The 23101-nt window shown below is 37.5% G+C and overlaps 1 protein-coding gene across 7 annotated transcripts in view; it reads right to left on the reverse strand.

Annotated features, from left to right (window-relative positions):
* The window catches only part of ASAP2 (ArfGAP with SH3 domain, ankyrin repeat and PH domain 2), a 91536-nt gene extending 68866 nt beyond the window's left edge, over nucleotides 1-22670 (reverse strand). For 6 of the 7 annotated variants that reach the window (XM_026846458.1, XM_026846454.1, XM_026846459.1 and 3 more), the window contains exons 1-2: nucleotides 22647-22670; nucleotides 448-520 (exon numbers count right to left, since the gene is read on the reverse strand). In XM_026846458.1, the coding sequence (XP_026702259.1) occupies nucleotides 448-520; nucleotides 22647-22649 (76 nt within the window). In that variant the 5' untranslated portion in view covers nucleotides 22650-22670. Of the gene's footprint in view, nucleotides 1-447; nucleotides 521-12582; nucleotides 12807-22646 lie in introns of those variants that run through there. The other variant, XM_026846456.1, reaches the window with a different exon arrangement.
* Nucleotides 22671-23101: the final 431 nt, after the last annotated feature.

A 23101-nucleotide genomic window follows, 5' to 3' on the forward strand; every position in this document is an offset into this window, starting at 1 on the left:
TAATGTAGCTTATTGCTGCCAGAGAGTAATTTCACCACTCCCATGCCCTCAGCTCAATGATACATATGCCTTACCATTTCAGGTGCTCATCTAATCCCAGCTAAATTGATTTCACCATATATGCAGCTTTATATGTGCTAAAATTCTCATCCAGGGATCTGCCAAGCACCAGGTGTGGCAGAAGGAGCAGGTAGCCTAGATCTGGTGGAAAGAGGAGAGCATGGCTTCCTCACTTGGTAGGTGCATTCAGCTAGGTAGGTTCAGCTACCTCACAAAATTTCATCCTTACTGAGCTGATAATTAAGCGCCTAGTTCAAGACTGCTCTTTAAAATGTACATTTTCCTCTGCTCAGAGTTACCCATATAACTCTTTTTATTAAGTAAAATAGACTGTTTAAATCCTGCAGTTTCACCAGTATAAACTACCAGGAATTATTATGTACTTACCCAGACCAGATATGTTTATGGCTTTGACAGATTTCTTCATTTTATAGAGAACAGTGCGGTCAACATCCAGAGCCTAAAATAAAAGAGAAAAATTAAATGTGAAATACTGGATTGTTCTCTGGTAAACTTGTGCCCTGGAAACTTTCTGTAATTATAACACTACTATGTTAGTTAACTTTATTTCTGTAATTAATAAATTACTTGTCAGTTGCTCACAACCCCATTAATACAACGTATTCTGTCCCCTTGTCCACAAAATACATCTTCCCTCTTTTGCTGGTGACCATCACCACGTATAACCAGCACCATCTAAAATGAAACTATTTACACAGTACCTTCTTCCTATGTTAAATTATTAAAGAAGATTAAAACAGTTTCAGCCTATTGTATGTTCTGACACTGCTGAAGAAAAAAGCAATATCACTTCCCCAGGCAGAATACTAAAAATGGAATTTAATTTCAGATTTCCCAGATAATTTAATCAATTGCACTCCTAACCACAGGAACTTTCTCGACGATATGCTGAGCAAAATAAATTGCATATCTCTCAAACATCTTTCACACATTTTATCACTAGGCAAAACTTTCAACAACACAACATAAAATTCAAGTTTAAATCCTGTCCAGAATACTCAAGCACTTATAACCCATTTGTTTCAAAGAAAGAAGTAGAAGCAGGCAACCATTTTGCTTACTGAAGTGAAATATGGGCAGACCCAAAAAGGTACAATTGTTCCCAAATGGAGAAGCAGAATCATGGTTATACAAAAGAAAAAACCTTTGTGAAACTGCAAGAAAATCTGAGTTCCAGAGATGGTAATGTCTTTAGACCCCACTGATGAACAATACTGAACACTACAAATAATATTACACCAAGAGTTGTTTAGCATGATACATGCTAAAAGAAAACAAACAAAAGGCACCAAATCCATCCCAGTTTTCATTCAAAAGATTTCAGTGAATTGCAGCAGCTACACATCTGACCTACCATTGTTTTATTGTTAATAATTTGTGTAAGAGTAAATGATGCAGAAAAGTCAGTCCCTAGGACCCTCTATCCAATTATTTTAGCATACTCGCAAAAAGAAGTATTACCCTACATATTTATGGGAGCATTCTTAAATTAATCCATTCAGACCACAAATAGCTGGGCAAAATCTTTGCAGCATTCCATGAAAACCAACAGATTTAGATGTTGCCTTAATGTTAACATTGTAGTGTCATGGTACTGCTACAACCTTTGAAAGTTTTACCACTAGCATCTTTATAGTTCACATCTGAAACATATTAGCAGAAGTGCTGAGGCCTTTTCACCTGGAATTCTGAAGTACAGAGGAAGTGAAAAAAGAGCCTAAGAAAGCCCACAAAAGTCACACACAGCTCTATTCACCCTCTTCAGCAATTTGAATTGCATCCACTATAACAAACCTGTACACAGTGTGATCTCAAAGGTCAGTGTGATCTCACCTGTCTGGATGGGAGTACACGAAGTACACTCCTTTATTGTGTATTCGGTGATTTCTAAAAATAACGTCAGAAAAGCACTGTCTGATCAGCTGACTACAGAGGAATGATAATTTCATTGATGACTGCATCAAAGGGCAATTACCCTCCTGGAGACAAAGTGAAAGAATGTCTCCAAGTACAGGCATTACAAATAACAGTCCAAAGGGAAGGCTGACAGCCAGAGACCAAAAAGTTATAGGTTCAGTTCCCAGCTAAATCTCAGATTTGTGTGTGCAGTTGATAAATTATTTAATTTCTGCACCTTAATTTGGGGGAGGGGGAGAAGAAAAGAAAGAACACAATATTTCTTAAAAAAAAAAAAAAGAAGTGTTGGAAAAATAAACGCATTGCATGAATTATGGACCACCTACACTACTGTGGTCAGAGATCCAGACTGACCTGTGGACTCATAAAATCTTCTGGTCTGTGACTGCCTCAGTCAGAAAGCACAGACTTTCAGTGAGGGAAAAAACTTCCAAGTCCTCTTTGTCAACCAAAATCATCATTTTGGTTTGCAACTTCTCTCAACCAACTCCCACTTTCACCCGGATTAGGCAGTAGAAAAGCAATCCTATAAGGCACAGCATAGCCAGGGTCCAACAGAAATGACAACTAATGCCCCTAACACACCAGTGACGACAATTCAACCATCTAGTTATCTCAGCCAGCCAGCCCACATAAAAATTCCAAACAAGGATGACAGGAATAAAAAAGCCCCACAGACAGTACTGAGGTCACCAGAACAAGCAAAACCTAAAGCCCTTATGTGGTGAAAATGTACAAGACTGCCAGGTCAGGCTTCCTTGGGTCATCCCTTCTCCTGCCTGCCTCTTCAGCTGTGGCACTACAAGTGCTTGTGGGTGTGTCATAAACCACAGGAGACAAGCGATCAGTGTTTCAAATGATGCAAGGGAAATAAAACAGTTATTTTTCAGTTGGGTCAACTTTCCAAGTCTGTTTATCTGGCAGCCCTTTGATACAACACAACCCAACGGAAAAGACAATGGGAAAAACAGGAATGAGTAGGACGACCAACATATGCAGGTGCTCTTGCTGAAGAATCCTCCAGGGACATTTCTGAACAAGAATCCAGTAGCTGTGTGAGTGCGGTGTCTGATTTTACTAATGCTATTATCTCTACCACCTACATTTATTTTTAAATCTTTAGCATTACATTAGTCTCAACATTTCTTCACATATTTATTCACCACAACAGAACAGGCTTTGTAACTTCAGGTTGTCTGGAAACTGCCACCACATTTTTATGGTGATAGTGTAGAACAATGCTGAAACATCCAAGGAACCCATATGACTGATGCAGGCTAAATACTGCCTTAACTAACACTGATTTTGCTAGTTGAGGACTTGGCTCAGCTTCTGTTCGGGTAGATAACCCACTCCAAAACCATGAAAATCAGAGAAAATTATCCCAGTAGCAAAGTATCCTCCCTTTGTATCAAGGCAACATGGACTCAACTTGATATTTCTTCCCTTTCCCAGTAAAAAAGAAAAAACAAAAAAGTCGAGAATCAAAGTAATTTGTGGCAGTTGCTACTCCATGCAACTGTATTTGCATATAAAACTGAAAAGAATATTGTAATTAGCAAAATTAACAAGCTGTCACAAAAATAAACTATGTCCCATTCTTTAAATACGTGTTTTATTGTTGATTCAATTCATTAATGTGATTAATGAGAATGGGAGGAAATTCAACAGTGAAGTCTGCAAAGCTGTGTATCCAAGGGAAAAATACATATATGAACTGGGAGATCAGTCAGAAAAAACTAAGGAGAGTAAAGTGGTTTGTAAGAAAAGGGGAGTAAATCTGTTTTTTACCAGATGATTGCAGAAATCATCACAGGGTGCCAAAGTGATATAGCCATGAAAAACAAAAATGTGACGATACAGATCTCCTTCCACCAAAGACAAGGAAACAAACAAAAGTCACTGAATACTACATACTCTTTGAAATGAGGAAAAAAAAAAAAAAAAAAAAAAAAAAAAAAAAAAGTATAGGTCCAAAATGTTGATCTTGACAGTTTATATGTCTCTCTGAACCACTGAATTTTTGACTGATAAACACTTACGGAAAAATTACGTGCACAGAATGCAAGGCAATGTAGGTGTTGCTTTCATCCACCAGTATGTGAAGCATGGAACGGAATAAAGTCTTTCTTGAACTGCACTGCTTTTGTAATTAGATTACTGCGAATAAACTGTAGCAAACTTAAAATCAGCTAGCTCAAACAGATAGCTAGAGGGAATTGGAATGTGCCCATTACATACATATAAATAAATAAAAAGCACAAACCACTTAAACAAATAATTTCTTAAAATTAAAAATCACAAAATGTAGGAAGAACAGGCTGTCTTCTTGAAATGACCCCATCACCCAAGGGTGTTTGGGCTATTATCTAGGCAACTAATAAGCAATATGATTTGGTTTGAATAATACAGCACTTGTTGCCTATACCTTGTGCTTGTTCAGTTACCCTGACAGACAGGCTGTAGCCTTCTCCCTCCTGTGGAAAGGGTGCAATCTAAATTCCTTAGTCGTGGTAACAAAGAGGAAAAAGGGATAAACTACAGGGATAGATAGATAGATAGATAGATAGGGATAAAGCCTAAGCTACAAAATAATGCTAGCACAAGAACGACTGAGTAAAAGCTGTACCTGAACAAACTTCAACTAGGAATTGGGAAAAACAAAACCAATTCTGGAAAGCTTTCCAAACAGGAGATAAAGGGTAATAGGTATCTAGCCATTTTAGGAAAGACCTGAATAAATTTATGAAAGATTGTGTTGTGGTAAGAAACTAGACTTGCTCCTATAGGAGGTTTCTTCTAGTCTTCCATTCCTTTGTGAAAGCTTTTGATAATGCTGCATTTAAGAGTGGCTACGTATGCCTACAGAGGAATGGACAAAATACTGAAAAACTCTGTATCTTTAATACTGTATTTTGCTTATAGACCAAAAGATGGAGAGGGGGACTTTGCCTTTGTTTAATTGAAAGACATCAGTGCTTATTCATATCTAGTGTTTCAAAGGAGTCATTTCAGCATAAAACTTGAAAATGTCAGCTCTTTACTATTGTTCTTCATATTTTCTCATCCTTTGTCCAAATCTTAGCACTTAGAAATCAGTTTAAATAAAGCTATAGCTTTATAATACTTTGAATTTCTAACACTGTATTTGTTTCATAAATATACACACGCTACACCAATGCACACACACATTCCAAAATGCTCACCTCCCCTAATTCAACTGCTTTGTGCATTATCAGTACCATGTCAGCAGCAGCAAAACTTAAAATGGCTGATGTTGCATATTCTAACATTTCTTTTTACCCACTTAAAATGCCCAGTAAACTTCTGTTCCAGAAGTGACCGTGTAATTCATATGGTGGGATCATTTTGTCCTCTCATGTAATTCTTCTACTTTTAACTCAAAATACTCTACAGCAAGACTGTTTATTTTGGCATCTGTTTATTTCAGCACAAAGTAGCCAAAGAAGCCATATAAACAATTTTCATAGTCCCACTTTCTACTGATGAGTGCTCAAGACTTCCCTCTTGTTAAAAACTGTAAATATAGCCTTGCCTTAGCAAAAAAAAAAAAAAAAACCAAAAAACTAATTCTATATAGTACACCAGAAAAGAAGCTACATTATTGTAGAAGCAGTGCTATGCAGCGTGAACTGAAACATAAACTCAAAAGTGACCTTCTTGAGCATGCCTTTGTCAGTGCAATATTTTTCCGAACATTATTTATGTCTTCTGTTCATTTGCTTTTATGGAAATTCCAGTGTTCATCTTGTGAAACCATTTTTAAGGTAAATTACTTTGTACATCAGTATCTACGCAGTGTTGATAGAGCACATCTAGAAATCATAGAGATCACTTGTTTCACAAGTCTAAAACAAATATGCTATGATCAGCCTGGTATTGATCTTGTTCTCCTGACATGAATTTCAAGGCTTCTAAATAAATGGCAATATTGGATTAAAATACATGAATGTTAGGAAGTTTATTATCAAACCTGGTGCTCATATCAGTATTCTTCAAGATGCATAGCTAACCTCACTTAAAATGGCCTAGAAACATGATTTAGTTTGAAAACTGTTTCACCTTACAACCTAAGGATTCACAGTGAAAATTATTACAAAAGGTGTCTATTTGCTACATTTGAAAAATCTGTAATTTTTCATTTTTCTTGCTGTATCTTCAACTAGTTTATCTCTTTGTGCAGTTATCACACATGATCATATACAGCACAAAAACCCTAACCCTAAAGTTACCTGCAATATCTGAGTTTTTTAAAAAACTGTAGTGTCATGTTGTTTTTTTCCTACCAAGTTAAGGCTAACATTTTACCCCCATCACATTTTACCCTCTGGACACACTGCAAATGGTATTCAGTAACAGAAGCATTAGGTAATTGGGGTGCCACAGGCTGAAAACGTCAAAATTACAATAATGAAGAAAATGCATTTTGCAGCCCATATAGAGTGTAGAAGCAGCAATTCAAATCATTACCCAAACTATTTTTAAATTCTATATGCCTGATGAGAATATAGCAACAAAAACATCTGTAATAAGTATACTAGGGAGGGGGAAAGCATACCAAATAAACAGAAGAAAACACAGCTTTTAAAATGAGCACTAGAGAGAGGACTCAACAACCAGTGATCAGTAACAAAGCTTTTTTCCTCATGTAGGAACAAGGTCCAGTTTCACTTGCCAAAGGCCAATTTCCATTTTAACTGCTTCAAAGCTTTCTACTCCGAACAATAAAATGTGCCAAGTAATTAGAACCAAACTCATCTTACCAGGAAGAAATCAGTCTGAGAATACCAAAATGTTATTTTACATCCTGAAATGTATTTTACTTCCTGAAAAAAAAAAAAAAAAAAAAAAAAGAAAAAAAGATGTTCGGGTCCATTTCACATTGCCTAGAAAGATTTAAGCCCACTGGGAAATACAATGTTCAAACATTTCATCACTGCTTCCCCGAACTAAAAGAACATCAAAAATGGTATCAGTCCAAAAACTTTTATTGTCTAATCATATCTGTGCAATATACAGGCTTCTTTCTTCTGAAAGATCTATTCATTCAAATTAACAAATATATTTTAATAAATATATTTTAATGTATTTCAAGAAGAAAAATGTAATGTATTATTAGCTCTTTTCAGTGAAGTGAGGGTAAACAAACTGTTCTATTTTTATCATATTTAACTGGGGGAGGAAAAAAAGCAGGAAGGCAGAAACACTGAATTGAATGTCCCAAATATGATTTTGGCACCTTTTACAGAACCAAAGGGTAGGGGGAAAAAACAGGACAGTAGCAGCATAAATGGAGAGTCCCCAGGCTCTAGCAGTTAGATGTTCATTAAACATCTTTTGTATCAAGTTTACAGCAGAAGTCTGGGTCTTTATCAATGGTGCAAGTGTCCTTACACCAGTGTCTTATTTCTTTGTGGCCCAGGAAATAATTATTTATCTGTAGAAGAACAGAAAAACAGCCCCACTGGGTCAGATCAACGCTCCACTTAACCCAATATCCTCCACTGGTAGTGGCCAACAGCAGATGTTTAGGGCAGTATGTAAAGCACATACACATCCTTCCCCAGGATAATCTCCCAGTTTTCAGCAATCACTTTAAAAAGAAAAGACTGAGACACTCTCAACCAGAAACCCTACAGAGCCCAACAGGCTATTCTCAAGAGAAATAAGAAACCTAAGATTTCTAACTCTAGACAAGGGAAAGAAAAAAAACTAAACTTGACTTTTCGCAGCTCATTGTGCCTTCATGACTGCATGACAGCCTACTGTGAGAAGTAGTGAGGGAGGAAGGGGAAGGAGGCAGCCATCATCTTTGCTCTGTTTTTTATTTAAAACAGCGAAAGTCTCTAATACATTCCTTTCTTCTTACCCACTGCAGCTTCATTTTAGAAAGGCTAAAATTAACTATTTCACATTTTTGGTTATCTGGATGGGGTTTTTTTTCTGAAAGTATTCACAGAACTGGATGTGAATTTGTGAAGTCTTAAGGTAATCGAAAGAAAGACAGACAGACAGACAGACAGACAGACAGACAGACAGAAAGACAGAAAGACAGAAAGACAGAAAGACAGAAAGACAGAAAGACAGAAAGACAGAAAGACAGAAAGACAGAAAGACAGAAGAGTCCATTAGAACAACAACAAAAATGCTTGGAAGTATTGCTAAACCAGTAAGCAAATTTTGGGAAAGAAATCCTCAAGTCATTTGAAAAATAATCCTGGAGACAGGAACCTATGTGTTCTTCCCCATACTGCACATCTAACTGACAAAGATACAAATAAAACATTAACATACTGAACTTAGATCTAATATAAACAATCATCTTAATCATTATATGTTTAAAACAAAATCTAATCTCACTCTAAATTTTAGCAACTTGCACTAAAATATCAGGCTACTCAGTAGCCATAAATCCTTCTGTACTTCACCCATCCCAGTATTTCAGAGTAATTAATAATGCCAGAGGCTGCTACAGATGCTGAACACAAATAGGAACATCCTTCCCCAAAACAAAAGGACACAGGAAGAAACTTGGTCAGTAGGGAAAAGAGAAGTGATCAAATAATTACTGTAGAGACACCAATGCAAGAATCAGCTCTTGTGCCTTACCAGACTGGTCTTGGTTAAAAAGTAACAATAGCAAATTTTGAATACTCCTACCCAGAAAGCACAATTGTTTGGCCTTTCTGGTGTATCTTTACAGGCAATCTGATACTTGCTGTAATTAATCCTCTCTGACTCAAAAGATCAGAGATATCCATGGACATTCTATCTCAGTTTGTTATTTATCTATTTGAAAGGATCTGTTTACACAGCTAGCCTCAATCCATTTTTATGTTAGAGGGTGGTAAAAAACTTCCTAAATTATGTTATCCCCCTCCAAAATCTTCCTTCCACTCTCCTATTGTTATTTCATTTCCTCCCTCCGTGTATTAGTTTCTTACCTAAATCCTCTCCAGTTTCTTTCCACTGATCACCTGGCACATTCAGGGAGGGACTGATACAAAGGATGGAAAAAAACCTCACAGGCATAGTCTGGGGCAAGGCATTCTAGCCTCTGAACGTATCCTAGAAGAAAAGTAATTTTTAAAACTTTCCTTTTGAATAATTACTTTATTTGGAGTGTGCATGTGAAAAAATGTTCCAGAACATTATACCCTACAGTAGCTATGGCAGTTAATTTGTATAAATAAGCTCTTAGGGGTAAGCCCAGTCTACTTAAGAGACTGTTAAGGTACAGAGACAGACATGCAATAAAAAGGATGGGGTTTATGGCAGAATTGTTTCTGCAAAGTTGCTTTGCACAAAAGCATTATTTCTCCAGTATCTGGGTTTGTGGTTCTTGTGGGCCCAATGCCAAATCAATCTGTTTGAACAAGCACTGGTCTATCTGGCAGAAAAATGTAGTAAACATTTCAGCTCTAAACTATTGTGCATACAGCTAAAGCTGTGCCTGTTGGAAAGAGGTAATACCGCTGCCTTGGAAATTAATATTTGTAAGGAAAATGTAAGTCTGTTGCAAAGGTAAAAGATGGGAAAATTTGAAACTGCTGTATGTTGTACACAAAAACCACACCAGCATGCTGACTTCAGCTTTTATTAAAACAAAGCGATGACTAAAAATCAGAATTCTCTAACAAACCACCTCTATCAGCAAAGAGAAATCCCAAATCAGAGGTTCTGAGCTGACAAACTGTTACATCATTAATACAAGTCACTACATGAAACTGCTGCATGTTGAGCAAAAAAGGTGCTGTAGCTGTGTATTAATCATTCAATGTCCACATGCTTCCCTTGCTGCACAAAGTTGGAAATGCAACAGATACTTAAGCAGGGGGCAGACACCAGGTATTTTTGTATAATAAAACCTCTTGCCTAAGACAAAAGACTGGAGGCCACTTATGCCAAATATTCTCCAGAACACATCCACCTCCTGCATTAACCAACTTTTATACTGAGAAATGTATTTTCCTTCTTCTTTCATAATTTCACCAACATTGCAGCTATCTGCTTTCAAAGTCAACATAACTGGACTTTAAATATAGATTTCATAAGCAGTGAAACACACTTGATGCACTTACTCTTTATAGTGGCTCAATTTTAAACATGTAAATAAAACTCCCTTATTTATTATTTAATTGTTCTTTAATTTTTCAATTGCACTAGCCAGATCCTGATATCCATAACCATTTATTTAGTATTACGTGCTTCAACATCCTATGATATATCATTATGTAAAGCAAAGTAATATATATATAAGAAGATAAAGTTCCAATGATAACTATCTCAAACAGCCAAGTAAACTTTGCTGTCCCTTCACCAGTGTCAAAATTCTCCGGTCCTCAGCCTTGCAAGAGACTTTTCTCTAGGATGTTTTTGCATTTCTGTCTGCTGTCAGCATTCATCAAAGCCCTTCATGGTTTGGAGACAGCTGTTGGAAGAAGCTGATCCTCATCCTGTATCATTCAACAATATTTACGATGAGCTGGGCTGATGGGATTTTCCTTTTGCAGATTTCTCAATTCAGTACTTTTTTCCCTAATATTAAATCCTTTTATATACCATCAGAGCCAACAAGAATTAATCTTTGCAGAACATAATGCCTTTTTATTCTGCACAAGACAAGCTTTTGGAATAGAGAATTTTTAGTTATTTATGGGAGTAATCAACAAATGAAATGCTTTCCAGATACTCAAAAGTTCCCATATCAGTAGTCTAATTAGTCTTCAAACCCTCTACTTGAACCAGGCAGACATCCCAGTTGCAATCTCTATGAAATTATGAAGAACTAAATAGTAAGTTTTCCCTAGATATGATACATTTACTCCACCCTACATATGAAAACCTTTGTGGTGTGTGCACAGATCAAGTGGATGCCATGACCCTCCCGATCCAGCACTCCTTTGACTTCTTTTTTTTTAATATTCTTTACTTATTCAGTAATGATAGGCACCTGAAATTAAGCAAGAAAAGACTCTACAGCAATGTAGCACAATCAAACCTCAGTCTTAACAGGCTCCCAAGAACTTTTTAACACAAATAAATTTAAAAATCTGTATTATGAACATCTTCGGCAGACATGTATGAGGTGGCCATTCTGAAAGGGAATAAAAGGCACACAAATTTTATGCAGTTCATGACACACCTGTAACTTTTAGGACACCACACTCCCACAACAAAGAATGGCAGGTAACTAGAGGGGACTCCAGAAGACACAAAGACAAATCACCTCAAATGTACCAAGTATTCCCAGGGAAACACTGAACCAACTGTCAAAATTAGGATAAGCACAGGTAAAGCTTAAAAATCAGACATTACCTCTCTATTACCAGGGTAGTAATTTATGAAAGGCATCTACCTGTAATACTGGTAGCATATTACTACAGCTTAGTTTTCTTCAGTGGAGAGTTGTTTCCTTTAACAATTTAATACATTTTGTATAGTTAACCTTTCAGTTTCATTTGCCAGTTCTCACATGAAAGTCCAGTGTCAAATGATAAAACTCATTTTCTCTTGAAACACTGTAATATTATTTGTGTTCTCAGTAGCTTCAGCCTGTGATTTTCACTCCAACCTCTCTATAATTCACTATACCACCTTTGAAAACCTCTGCATGGTCTCTCAGTATTAATAGTTTTTTTCACCATTAAAAAGTAACTGCATGATAGCATAATTAACAGCAGCTAATGCAAATATGATTAGCCAACTTAGGGCAATCAAACATTTGATAACATCAGTCTCTTCCTCTTTTAGTTAAATGGAAAAAAGAAATTGCACTGGTTTCATTTTGTTGATGCTTTGTCATGCTGTAGCTATCGATAAAGAGCTTGAGTTCATCTTGTATAAATGCATAAACATAGTATTCTATGAATTTATATTTGGGAATTTGTTTTTAAGTGAAAGAATGCATCCAAGTTGTCATATATTGTCATTCACTTTAGGTGTCCAACTAGAGAAATCTCAAGACGTATTACAGTCTTGAAAACAATGTTCTTAAATTCTGCTGGAATTTCAACAGCTTTAAGTATAACTAAAATTAACAGTTTGGGCACTCCTGTCACTAAGAACACCTTCCTAGAAGTGAATTTTAAATCACAAGTATTAGTGTACCAAACAGTAGATATAAACACCCCTTTAGATCATATCTGATGTAAAAATAAAAGCTTTCACTCCAGGGTGACCTTTGCCAAAATAATTAGGGAGTTCATGTACATAGAAGATATCTATAAAATGGAGCAAACAGTAATTCCTTATATCACAGAGCATTAGGAAGGTAAATTCATACACAGCTGCTACCTAAAACAAAGCACTGAACAACTTCTGCACTTAAAATTGAAGACATTTAGAACAGAAAAGCAGATCCAGACCCATCAGCACTTTTCTTGGGTTCTTAAAAGAGATAAGAAACAGCTAATGAATCAACTGAGGAGACAAACACCTGAATCTATTGTAACTAAGCATCATGTGTCCTTGCACCATCACCACATCCATAAGGCTTGGGGGACAGGGAAGGCACTGGCAAACACCACCACTCCATCCCTATCATTGACTGAAAACACTTACATGAAAAGCTTGTCATCCACAACCAGAGCAGTTAAGCAACTGAAGAGAATGAACTAAGCAAAAGAATGAATGAAAACAAACAAAAAACAGATTACAAAAGATTTACTACTTCGTTGCTTCTTCAATGATACTCTCTTCAGTGCAAACTAGCACCTAATCTACATGGAGCTCAAAGTGTAGGAGGACTCTGCTGGTATTTTTTCTGCTGTTGTGTAACATACACCTACAGTTCTGGAAAACAAACAAATGATTAAAACCATGTGCTTTGCAAGACTCTATACTGTGTGTTTTGCATGTGACAACAGAGATGGGGCTCTGTGTTTCCATGTGCTAAGGAAATTTCCACTCTTACTGCTATAGCCAAACAGTAATCCTGTTTGATTGAAGGGGCTTAACATGATTAGTAAATGCATTTGTTTCTAAGTTGAATTCCCTAGAATACAATCTAAGTTTCTTTGAAATTACATATCCTACGAAAGATATCTTTCACTAACAAAGAAGAGAAACCATAAAACAAGAGAAAATAATCCATTATGAATGTTTACCTCACTTCACTATTTTTTTTCCCCTTTCCTATATGCCTTCTAAATGTAGAACAAAGCTTTCAGGAATGTAAAAGTAATTAGTTCAGCTCTAATCACTTCAGCTGTTTTGATGTATCTACACACATACTTAGCATAATGCCTAGACAGAATTATAGATTTCAGACTAGAACTACATTGATAATCTGATCTTTAATCAGAGATAGCCGAGGGGTCCACAAACAGCAGATGGTTCTGTACACCATACTGCTCCAAGACAATGAGGAGCAGAGTTTCAGTTTTCCCTCCCAATTCTCTATTTCTTCCTGGTTTAACAAGTCAGATGCTAGAATTTATACTTTCATGTCAACTTTTATAGCCACCTCTTAAAGAATGTACTTCAAAGAAATACTCTTTACTGCACAGTATGCCACTTCTATAGTAAATACTTTGTGAAACAGAGTTCACATACACAAAGAAGCAAATTTTTCAAATTCTGTCCAACACCTACTCACTTGAAAACAAAGCCTACTACTCAGTTGAGAAGTACTGAATCACACTATCCAAGAATATATCCTGCAAAGCAGAATTGCTTATAAGAAGTCTATTCAGTTACAGTGTTGTATCTCAGTTCCTCCATCAATAAATTCTCCCCCATAAGGCAAATTACTTTATCTTTCCAAATAAAATTGAAATATATACAACTAACAAAGTCTGCATAATACTTAGTACAATGTCCCATTTTCTGGATATATAACATTCAGAACTCTTCTCCCACTCTCCTAAACTATAGAGTAGGATGTAGCTATAGTATCTCCATTATCCACTTCCCTCCATCACTATCCCTCCCCTATATCCCTGCCTGCCTCTTTACTATACCAATCCTTTTCACATAAGCCCTCCCTCCCATTCTCTGCCTGGTGTTTTCATCCTACATCCTGCATAAACACTGCCGCACTACCCCTTCCTTTGCAGTTCCTGTCAATCCTGATTTCTCTGAACTTCCTTAAACTTTTGATGGATTTTCGTATCCTGTCCTTAATGCTTCTGCCTATGTGCCAGTTCCTGACCCTCTGCCCCTCATATGCCATCACAGTACTGCCTCTGGATGGCGCTCTCAACTCCTAGTTGCCTTTAATTCAGCTGCCATTTCCTTGCTTTTCACTTTTGACTGATCCTCATATCACCTTTTAGACATTTCAGCTATTACTTTGTGTCTCAGTTTTTCTTGTGTTTCTATTTTTTGTTGGTTCCTAACCAAATTAACTCTTCCATTTAAACCCTGAATTGATGTAAACCATGTGAAAGAAGTCTCGATTTAGTCCAAATGAAAGCATCTAGTGGTCATTTAAATAAATGAAATCTCATATCTAATATCAAAACTCTTCAAGCTTTTTCCTCTACCCCACTGAGAGTGACTACATATAGTAAGCATTTTGCATATAGAAGAGCTTGAGCTTGGTGCTAACAAACATGAGACTGTGTGGGGAAAAGGCTAGGGAAAAAAGAGAAACAATCCTATCATTAGTTTGCAATAAAGTCAATAGTTACAAACACCAAACTTCTGCTTGTCCCATAACTTGATCTACATTTTCCAGCTGGGCTTAAGGAAAAAATATAAATCTGTCTCAGCAAATGGAGCAAAGCAGAGATTTTAACTTTACATGAAACCTGGGTGTGATCACCCTCTACAGCTTTACAGGTATGATTCTCACTAACGCTATTTTTCCATAACAAATTGCCAGCAGAAATTGCAACAGTAAACAAGGAGCCACACAATTTCTCCTGATGTGAAGTTCTTGCACATCTGACTATGCTACAACTTAAAAAATTAAAGCAAATGTGAAAGCACTGTCTTCTTGCATAGCAGTGGCAGCTGCAGTGAATACTTGTTTACAGTATCTTTTGAAGCTCTTCTGGAAGCAGGAAGGGGAAACTGGCTGCTTTGCTAGCCTGCCACTCATCCAGGGATTCTTGCAGTCTTTGAGTAAGAACATCTCTCCTCAGTTTAACAGTCATGGGCTGCATTTCTGCATCCATTGCACTCATTTTTACTAGCTGTAAATACTTCTCTCCATCCTTGCTTTTTTAACACTTTGTGCTTAAATCAGAGATTATCCTAGTCTTCAGGAGATTTAAGAATATTTGTTAATTACCATCCTAGTTCTTTCTGAATCCTGGGAAATAAGTCAACCAGCCCCAACAAACCGAGTGCTTTAAAGCTCGCAGTTGTCTATTGCTTTGCTTGCATGCATCTATATTTCTGCTACCCATTCTACCTTCTCCCACACTCTGAGCTCAAAAACTCTAGCAGAGCACTCATTTAGGTTTGGCAATACCTACTTTATCTCTAATATTATTACATTTGAACTGTGCATTATCCTTTCTTTTTCTCCTCACAACTCTATGTGCTTAAAAAGTGGTTTTGCTTTCTTTATTGCTTGCTGTCATTCCTAAAGAAACTTGACTTCTGCAAATTTTTTACCTTTACATATACTCTTTAATGCAAAACTTTCCTCTGACCATCTTGCTTTTCCTTTCCATTTCTGACAAGCTCTGCTCATTTGTGACACTTCTTGGGGTGTTTCAAGTCTGCAGCTTTTCCCATCATTTCCCCCATTCTTGGGGACACATGACCATTTCGTCATGGACATTCTTCATGCTTTCAACTCTTCAGTTTTGCTACCTTACCAGCCCTCAGTTTAATGACTTTTTCTCTAAATATAACTTTTTTGCTTGTTTTGCCTTCTTTTTCTGTTAATTGCTTTGTTTTGCTTCTAGTACACAATGAACTGAGCCCCAACCATTCAACAAACTCTTCACTTATTTCCAGTCTCATCCACAACATCCATTTAATTCTTGACTTTAAATAAGAAATTCTCACATAAGCTTCTCCTGCTTCTAGCTGTTTCCTTCTGTGAAAAGTCAGCATCTTGGCTTGTTGTCACAGATGCCTGACTATAATGTGGCTGAAATACAGCTCTTATTTATTACTCTTGCACTCTTCCTCCATGTTTGCAGTGTTAGCAGACAGCCTGCTTTACCAGACTGTAACTAACAAATTCTCTTAAACTGAAACCTGTCTACCATCAACCATGTAGATCCCTTCTGCATAGTATCTCTAAAATACAGTCTTTCACTTCATACTAAGGCTTTTATCCATGATCTCATAATTTGGATTATTTCAGCATTCTAGCTCTGACAAATACAGCCTTCCTCAGACACATCCACTCATGATACTAAACCTTTCAGTTCATCTTCTATGCAATGAATACCCCTCCACACTTGTAACAGCACTATCCTTGGCAACAAATGTAAGACAGTGGTCTCTGATTTTAATACTTATCAGTAGGCAACACCAATCATCTCCTGTTCACTCATAGACTTCTCTCCCTCTGATCAGACTAACTCCAGTCACAAACACCCATTTCAGGTTTTTTTTAATCACTCCTTTATATTTACACTTAGGTTTAAGTGTAAATACACACTTAAACTTATACACCACAAACTCTTCTGAGCTATACAGATCACTATACATAGAACAGGAAAGGGGAGCAAGGATGGAAGATATCCCCACAGCTGGAGAAGCCACAGAAAGATTTCACCCAGAGAACATCTCTTCTTTCCTCTCTAGCAGCTTCATGAAGAATATAACACTTATTTAGAGCTAGTGAGGACTGAGGGCAAGTGAAGACTCTTGCCACTAGCCCATCTGTGAGAGACACCCCAGTTTAGCATGAAACCCCCTTGAGCCCCAGCCATGGCTTTAGTACCATGGACAGGGCTGGGCCAAGGCTGCTGCGGCGAGGGTAAGGCTAGGGACCTCCATGGGGTACAGCAAAGCACGATAACCACTGTAGCAAAGGAGCTCCAAGAAATTAAGAGAGATAAGGAGATTGTCAACATCAAGAAAGTATATAGAATCTTGATACCCAACACAATAGAAAGAAGAGCTAATGTAAATAAGGCTAGGCCCAACTTTTCTGGAGCTTCAGGTGCAAAGGTTGCTTGTCTCTGGGGAAATGGGGCAGACAGATTGTGTGGACTGTTAGGAGTGAGGTTGAGAAACTGGGGTACAGGAGTTTAGACAGGGAATGGTTGTATGTAATACATATATATATATATATACACACACACACACAAACATATGGAAGATGTAAATTATAAAAAAATAAAATATTTAAGAGTTGAAGTAAAATATTTAAGAACCACTACTCTAATGCATACGAATTAAACATTTCACTGTGGCTCAGCTACAAACACAGTACACTAGTCAGGTGCACAAAGTTTTCTTGGATTCTTCCACCTGTATTCATAAGTCATGTTCACTTGACATGTGGACTGTAAGCGCTTTGGAGCAGGGATTAGGCTTTTGATCTGTGACTGTGCAATGCCTTTCAGAACAAAGGCCTCATCTTTACCAAGCATTGCTGTATATTATGGTGCACACAGAACAACATGAAGATGAGAAGAAGCGGCAAAGGTGGGTTAACCCTAAGCAGAATTAGCCACTTTCCACATCTACTCTCTTTCAGCATCAGCATGAAGTACACTAAACCTAGATAAGATGGTTCTGAGAAATGCAGTAACACTAAGGAAAAACCAAAAGACAAAAGTCACAGTTAGTAAAATACTTCAAAGTGTACATACTTTCCAGTGATCCTCCTATAGGGAGTGGGGACATTTGGTAACAGGAAGCATATGCATCACTGGATGCACCAAGGTAAGGTACAGAACAATCTATTTATATGTCTTGCAACTGTTTTAACTGACTGCACATTGCCTGTACTTTAAAGACTTAAGGTTTAAACTCTGTATTTAAAAATATGCACAAAGCTTCAGTTGAAATCCTACAACTTCCATTCTCTATATTCCCCTCAATGAAAAAAATTCCCACACTCCCTTTGAAATCATCATGCCATTTGTGTCATAATGTCTTTGCCAGAAACCTCTTTGGATGCTGATGACAGAGAATCACAATTCCAGAAGTGAAGCAGAGCACAAAAAAAAAGTTGTAACCAACAACACATATTTATGGAATTGTATTTAGTAATGAGGTAAGGAAAGTGCACAAATACGTTCTACAAAAGAGTGTGTTATAGTGGGCAAAGATATATTTTATTAAAACAAAATACACAAATAGTAGTAAATTTCAAAAAATGCACTAGAATATGTAACATTTCCTACTCCAAAAGTATATGGAAATATCTTCTTCACATAGCTTTCAAAAGCAAGTCACAGTCACGTAGTATAATAATACAGGACTCCAGTCCTAAAGCCCTAACAAGAAATGCATAATGAGGAAAGTATAAATTTTAACATACACATGTATGCATGTATCCAGTGTCACATTTGCCCACCCTATCAAGCTGTTATTACCTCTTGTTTTCATTAGCTTTGCAGAACCAAAATGGAACAGACAGAATTACAGAATTTCAATGTACAAGAAGGAATGAAATTCAGTAAGCATGAATCCCTTACACCTCTCCAAGCCAGCTGAAAACTAGGGGATTACCTTAGGTGGCAGGAAGTTGTTACTATTTCCAATACAAAAACTTCTGTTACAAGTAACAGCGAGGAAGGAAAGAATTTGATACTGGAATGAGAAATTACATGCTGCATTCCTAGGACTGGAAATTACTAAAAACGAAAAAACAGTCTTTCAAACTGTAAAATAACAGAATCACTGACGTACAATAATAATGGTATAGGATTTAAACAACAAAAGCAAGGAGAGACCTGAAATTAGAAGTTATGGCTTTAACATTAATTTAATAAACTTTACAGAAATTCCTGTAACAAACAAACAACTGTCTAAACAAACCCTAAACAATTAAAATCTATTTCTATCCAGAGAACTAAGACCATCTTTGGTACAACTATACTGCTTCTTTTGTTTGTTCTACATCTTTCCACCACACATTCATCCTCTCTACTTACAACACATCCATCCCAGTAGCAAGTGCTACTATGCTGGGGAGGGTGTTCCAGTAACCTGCTAAACTTCTCAATGTTTCCATTCTCCTCTCTTTATAGGGAAATCTGTACATGCAGTGAACTTTAAGTAGGTGGGGTAAACTTTGCACCTCAAGTCCTGATTTAGATTAAGTGTCTTCAGCACATGAACGGTCTGCTACTCTGTTTCCACAGTAGCATGCACAACAGCCCCCTGCCATTCATTCTTGGTCCAGAAGTGCTGGATCATGATAAACAGGTAGAATAGAAATAAATAGGTAGGATTTTTATGGGCTTCAGTTCCAATCTTTATTGCAAAACTTAATCCATGCTTCACAACAAAAGTGACACAATTGGATTCTATTAATTAAATCACTCTATAAAATAATTTCTAAAAATCTTTAATGATCACAGCTATTAAGACCACTTTGCAGGCTCATTACAGTTTAGGGAGTATTTTATTTAATTTACATCACATAAAAGAAAAGTGCACGTTCTAAGTAATAGCAGTACTAAAATCAGATTTTGAAGTGTTCATAGCTTAAGAAAGGTCACAACACATTTTTAGATCCTGGGATCTTTAACAGAAACAGTCAGCTAAAAAGACTGCATTTGTCAGACAAGATTACTGATTTCAAGCAACCCCTCCCCCAATCATGTGACCATACTCTGCACTCTATCAATTAAAACTTGTTTAATCTTAGTCACTATCATACATGCAAAGATTAAACAGTAACCTGTAAGGGCCTGTGACATACACTGCTCACTTATAATTTTGTTTTAGCAGAAGCTAAAGAATCCCAACATTTTGCTAAACAACGTCCTAATCCCAGAACAAAGCAGAAATGATATGATTCCTTTTCCTTTGAAATCATGTTGTGTTCCCTGAGCATGCCTTTCCTAATCCCTTTTCCAGTACTGAGAGCAAAGGATCAGATTCTCTTTCTCCAAGTGTTTGAATAGGCACCAGTTCCCAAACTGCAATGCAGGCACTTCTGGTGATCTCAAAGGCCATGATCCGGGGTCTGTAATTTGTGCATACAATCACATAAAATAGTAAAACAAAGTATTTTCAACTGATACTAAAAATCAATCATATTCTGCAAGTGACAGAGGTCAGTTAATCCAAGTTCAGAAAACAATGATTTAAGGCAGTATCATTGCCCACATGGACACATTTGTAAATTATACACTTATAATTGTCCAACATCTTATTGACTTCCTCACTTAACAAGCCTTTTCCACTCCGTCACTGAAAGCAAGGCCTCATTAACAAAACTTCAAAGACACTGTTAGATACCTACTTAATTAACTAAGAGAATTACAAAACTGGTAGCCAGCAGTGTTAATGATAACTGCAAAAGACTTCCCCTTGGGATCTGGGGACAGGTATCTGTGTTTGCACAGAGCTGAGCTCAGGCTAACAAGTCACACTAGCCCCCACCTCCTGTGCTTTTGCACTGCCTCCCCCTCTGCTTCTGCTTCCAAGCAGCACAAAGCTTGGGACACTCAAGCTGGCTTCATGGAGGCAGTTCTATACTCCATTCCAGAAGCAGATTTGCTGGGAAAAGCAGTTAAGAGACATCCTAAGTATCAGTATTAACCAGTTAATTCATTGATTTAATACATGCATACAGTATCCTGGAAAATGAAAACTTAACTGTCTTCAGTTAATATACTCTTACAGTCACTTGTTTATACAATATCAATGCATACACAAAGCCAGCAAGCACTCAGCATGGTTTCAACTTACCTATTAACTCTTCTGAGTAACACATTCCCTAAACCATATACAGCCAGGCTTCCTAGTTTTCAGAACTGTACTGTCTAGTGCAACCAAGCAGCACACGCTGGAAACTGATACTTCACAGTACTTGTGACACTCGAAATGCCCAGGTTCTTTGTACTACCTGCAGATTTTTACATGCATTTTTTACTGTCTTACTTCATAACAAACTGATGAACTAATTCTTGCCTAGCCTTTTAGAAAAAAGGTGCTGAGTACTGAGTTCCCTATTACACAATTTATAGACAGCTTTTTATCAAAGGATCACATTTAACCTGAAAAACCAGGCATGTCATGCTGAAGGAACTGAGTATTTCCAAACCAAAGAAGTCTAAGTCTGGAAAAAGATTTCACAGGCTTGAAACTATGAAAATTTGTTTGTGGCTCTTGATAAATCACTAAGAAAAAATTCATTTCAACACATGCTTTAGGACAGCACCAAAAACAGGCAGCAACTGCTGATATTTTGCCAAAAGCGCAAAATAGATCAATACTATTAAGAACAACTATAGCCAGTGCAATCTCATCTCCTGCCTTGCAAACTTTAATTAGATATGTAAGACACTAGGCACATTCTTTATCATCATTATGATAAAAGATAATTTTTGTACCTAAGCTAGCAGTGTCTAATATACAAAATATGCAGAGATACAAAGATTTAACACACTGATTAAGCTTCTTCAAATATCAGCAGTGTATCAGAGATATGACACAAACCAAAATGCTAAGCAGATAAATATGGAATCCACCATATTCAATTTTTACTGCATATCATTCTTTGAATGTAAAAAAAAAATATAAATATTTAAGATGCAACTTCCTGAGTTGAATCTTTAAAAGACCTTAATATATATGTCACAAATTTCATGCCATCATATAAATTTTGTATCATCAGACAAGAAAATGAAAAACTAAAAACTTTTTAGCATGTTTTTTCTGAGAAATAACGTGACATTTTTGCAACCACACAGCTTTAGAAATTGAGGCTTAGATAAGGGCAAATTTTTGGGAGACTTGTAATAAAAATCTCTAAATCTAACAAAACTGCTTTCGACCAAACGCTTACACTAACTTCGATTTTGTGTTAATCATTATTAAGCAGCTCTACCTTACAACTCAAATGATTCACTATTATGTTCTTTAAGAATAAGTTTGATACAGAATTGTTGATTTTTAAGACTATCAGATTTATAAGGTATAATTAAATCCAGGCATTTAAGTGCAAGCTTGCAGGGAAGAAAATTACCTCAGGAACAAAACAGTAATTCCTTCTGTGCAGATTATTTTGAATTCAACTCCTTGCTTTAGTGGTTTTGGGAACTGGCAAAACAGGAAAATCTTGAAAAGGGTGTTTAAACACCTAACCTGGGTTTTGTTCACTTAAGACACGTTAATAATCCATCGCTAGTGGCAGTTCTTTTGTAAGAAGGGACATCAACTACTGACATTCATTTTGCTGAAGAGGCTCTTTTTAAAATATATGCTTACTGCCAAACAAATCAACTAAACACACACTGTAAGAACTGATGTAACAGGTAGATGGAGCAAATTAATCTGCATCACAAGCAAGATTCCCCCCACCCCCCCTCATACAAGTTAGTTCAGAGAAGCTGCTAGAGGAATCAAGATACACCGTCGCTTCTCTCATTTCATTGTGCGTATACGACTGGGACGTGGAATGTGCTCTCACTGTGTTCAGACCTGTCCCAGATTTCCCTCTGATTTCAAACAGGAGGGAAAAGAGTTTCTCTCTCTCCCCCCCAGTGCTGGCGGCCACCCTCCGTGGTAGGGAGGGCTCTTACCATCAGCTTCAACAGCTCGTTTCGAGTATCTTTAAAAAAAGCAAACGAAACGGCTCTCTTCGCGAGACAAAAGCGCTCCCACGAAGTATCCGCAGCCCAGGCTGTCCAAGAGGAGACAAACCAGAGGGAGCTCGGGCTCCCGCGCCCCAAGGGGAGGCTGAACCGGCGCCGCTTCGGGGGCGGCGTGTTCTCGCCTCCCCGGGCAGGGCTGGCATCGCCCCACGACCCCGGAGAAGCGGTTCCTGAGGGAAGGCGACCCTAAAGCATATGCCCGAGGGGGGAAGGGTGTTTAAATTTCTACGTGCGGGGACTGGAACCGAGATTGAATCCCACACGTGCCAGGAGGCAGGGAGACACACACACACGGGGGAAAGCGCACTCCAACCTCCCGTAGCGCCAGGGCTGGCGGGGCCCAAGCCCCCCACGGCCGCTGGCGGGGCGGGCAGGAGGGGCTG

The sequence above is a fragment of the Athene cunicularia genome (genome assembly GCF_003259725.1).
Source record: "Athene cunicularia isolate RWA chromosome 3 unlocalized genomic scaffold, athCun1 chr3_part1, whole genome shotgun sequence".
Taxonomy (NCBI): Eukaryota; Metazoa; Chordata; class Aves; order Strigiformes; family Strigidae; genus Athene; species Athene cunicularia.